Source organism: Capricornis sumatraensis, chromosome 1, assembly GCF_032405125.1.
Source record: "Capricornis sumatraensis isolate serow.1 chromosome 1, serow.2, whole genome shotgun sequence".
Classification (NCBI taxonomy): domain Eukaryota; kingdom Metazoa; phylum Chordata; class Mammalia; order Artiodactyla; family Bovidae; genus Capricornis; species Capricornis sumatraensis.
In genome coordinates this window covers 250,589,612-250,592,876 of record NC_091069.1, presented here as the reverse complement: position 1 = coordinate 250,592,876, position 3,265 = coordinate 250,589,612, and the positions used below count along the sequence as shown (strand labels likewise).

The 3,265-nt window shown below is 54.1% G+C and overlaps 1 protein-coding gene across 1 annotated transcript; it reads left to right on the top strand.

Annotated features, from left to right (window-relative positions):
• Positions 1 to 609: 609 nt before the first annotated feature.
• Positions 610 to 894, top strand: LOC138077141 (keratin-associated protein 12-2-like). The gene has a single exon (XM_068969532.1). It carries the CDS (start codon positions 610 to 612, stop codon positions 892 to 894), a length of 285 nt encoding a protein of 94 aa, XP_068825633.1.
• The last annotated feature ends 2,371 nt before the right edge of the window (positions 895 to 3,265 follow it).

Here is a 3,265-nt window from a genome sequence, read left to right as displayed (position 1 = left end):
TTGCTTCTCTAACTATGAGGCTATCTCAAGGTGAAGGACCAAGGTCACCTCCCACCAGAAGTTCTCTGAGACTCAGCCCTTTGCCCTCTGGACCCTCTGGGTGAGGAGTCCCCATCCTTCCTGTGTCTTCTGGTGCCCCACCTTCAGCTTGATACCCTGGACACTTGGGTGTCAGACCGAGGCACTCTGCTCTCCTTGCTCCACAGTAGAGCTGACACGGGAGGAGGGTGGTTTCCGTGGCTGTTTGAGGACCAGTATCACACAGGGAGGGACATCTGGAGATTCGTACAGAAGTGGGTCAGGTCAAATTTTAAGGAATGAAGCAGAATCCAGACAGAGCCAGGAAGGCACTCAGGCAGGATGCCAAGTGAACAAGAGCTTGAAGAGGGGCAATTAGTCATGAAGGTAAGTAAAAGCCAAACAAGCAACTAAAAAATCTACAACAGAAAACTATGTCTTGGGAGATAGCCCGGAAGAGGCAAAACAAGGAAGACAACAGTCGCGTCTGTGTTGTCCAGACGCCCACGGCCTGGGTATAAAGGCCGTCCAGGGAGGCAACCTGCAGACATCACCCACCTTCCTCCCGACACCAGCCAGCCCCACGCCACCATGTGCCACACCAGCTTCTCCTCAGGCTGCCAGGCTGCCTGTGTGCCCAGCTCCTGCCAGCCATCCTGCAGCACGTCCAGCCCCTGCCAGCCATCCTGTCTGCCCGTGAGCTGCAGGCCTGCTGTGTATGTGCCTGTGAGTTTTAAGCCGGCTGTGTGCCTGCCCGTGAGCTACAGGCTGGCCGTGCTGGTGGCCCCCTCCTGCCAGTCCTCCGGGTGCTACCAGCCCTCCCGCCCCACCCTGGTCTATAGACCCGTCTCCTGTAGCACCCCTTCCTGCTTGTGATCACGCGCCTAGTGCAGACGGGGTCACTCCTGCATCCCTCCCAGTACAAGTCCTCAGTGGGCCTCCAGGTTCTGCACGTGGCAGATGAAAACAGCCACACTAAACCGACCTCTGAACCCGGGCAAGAACATGGCTGGATGATCCGGACCCTTCTGTGAACTGCTGCATTCCCCCCAGGAAGCCCTGGCTCCCAGGGTCCTTCTCTGTTTCCAGCAGGAAACCACACCCCACGTGAGCCGAATAAACTGTGCTTTCCCCATGCAACAGTCTCTTCCTAGCTGTTTTTCGTTTCTGTTTTCTGGCTAGCTAAGCTATTACCAGGGCTTCCCTGGTGGCTCCAGGGCTAAAGAATCTGCCTGCAAGGCAGGAGACCCAGGTTCGATCCCTGGGTTGGGAAGCTCCCCTGGTGACAACCCACTCCACTATACTTGCCTGGGAAATCCCATGGACAGAGGAGTCTGGTGGGCTTCAGTCCATGGGGTCGCAAAGAGTTGGACACAACTGAGCAACTACAGTCACCACCAGGCTGTTACCAAGAATTTAAGGCTGATCATGTTTTCAGTGATTCCTGTCCCCAGCGGCTCATGGGAAGGTGGGAGGTTTTGGGTGGAGGGAGTGGCCAGTGAGGTCTGGGTGCAGGAGGCCCGGGCAGCGACTTGCCTTGTTTCTGGCATCCATCATGCCCTGCCTCAGGGAGAGGCGGCTTCTCATCTTGTTGGAAGTCATCCCGCTTCCTGAATCACAGAGTCAAGTCCATTGGGGCAGCTTTGACTCATCTGGAGTCAGGTTCACAGAATTAGAATTGCTCTAGTTTGCGGCTCATGTCTCACTTCATCCCTGGCCCACATATCACACATTTTAAACTGATAATTAATGATCAAGTATTGGTTCTTATAATAAACCTCATGAATGTCCTACCTAACGTGGAAAGTAGAACATCAATAATTTACCCCTAACTTCTTGGGTACGTTTCAGCTAGAAACGTATGGTTATTATTCCATTACCTTTAACATCATAGAGTGGATCCACATCTCTGTATTCTTGAAAGGTAGAATTTCTGATTTGCTGGTTTCCCACGATGTTGGAAGGGCGCTGTCCCAAATGTAATCTTCTGGAACTTAAATTTTTCACTCTTTGTAGCATAGCTAGGTTTCCTCCACACGCCTGTGCCATGTGGTTTATCGGTCTAGACCCCTCCCCTCTGTCTGCTCGTGGGACTATTTCAGGTTAGACCTACTCCAGTGGAGGGCTGGCGTGCAGGGGCCGAGTGGGCAGTGGGCGGGAGGACGTGGCTGCAGACTGTCCTTGCTTCTCCTCCTCCTGTTGGCATCTGTGACTTTTCTGTTTAGGCCAAGCCAAGCTCCACCCTGAGAAAGGTGCTCAGCAGAGAGAATGACAGAACAGGGCAGAGGCCAGCCCTGCAGGATAGAGCTGGGCAGGGAACTGGTGTGCACAGTGGGAGCAGCTTCACCTAGCTGGAGGTGTAGGAAAATTGACTCCCTGCCACGTGCTCTGAAGCAACCTAAATTCCATGCCTTTTGTTTCTGGGGGTTTATTTTGTAACGGATTTTCCTGGGAGCTTTTCTAAGATGGTGAGATGAGTGTGGTTTGAGACACACAAGCACCATGGTGATTGGCTGTGGTCTCTTCTTCGTTTCCAATTGTAGAGAGAGCCTTGCCCTGTTCTGAGCTTCCTTCGCTCACTGTTAAGTGTGGTGGCCATCCCTGCCCACAGGCAAGAGGACACAGTCCCTCCTGGGGCTGTCTCACTGCTGACAGCCTGATTTCCAACCTTTTAATTTATGTCCTGGAGGCAGATGATAGAGCTGATCTGTTCAGGTGATCTGGAACATACTCCTATTGTTTACATTTCAAGGACTTTGGGTAAAACTGAGCCAGAAATGGAACCAGTCACCTTGGCCTTATACTCTCACATGCATGCGCACGCCCACAGGATACACTCTGCAGCAGAAGTGAAGTCGCTCAGTCCGACTCTTTGCGACCCCATGGACTGTAGCCCACCAGGCTCCTCTGTCCATGGGATTTTCCAGGCAAGAGTACTGGAGTGGGGTGCCATATGCAGCGCACACACACAAACACACGTGTAAGTGCTCCCACTCGCCATATACACCGACGCATGTGCCCACACGCAGCGTAAACACGCGTAGGGCACGCACACACGTGCACACGCACACTCACGCACGCACCCGCAGGCAGCACGGGGCGCACGTGCCCTCCCCCAACGGTGTGGGCTTGCTGCGCGCCGCGCACCGCGGGTTTGATGGCCATCGCGGCCTCCACAGCCCGCCTTACCTGCAGAAGCAGAACCGGCTCTCTGCTTTCAGGTTAGTCTGGGCTTTACTTTCCAGGC

Bases quoted from the DNA above. Each gene is read 5' to 3' on its own strand.
- LOC138077141 (XM_068969532.1), top strand. From the start codon at position 610: ATGTGCCACACCAGCTTCTCCTCAGGCTGCCAGGCTGCCTGTGTGCCC.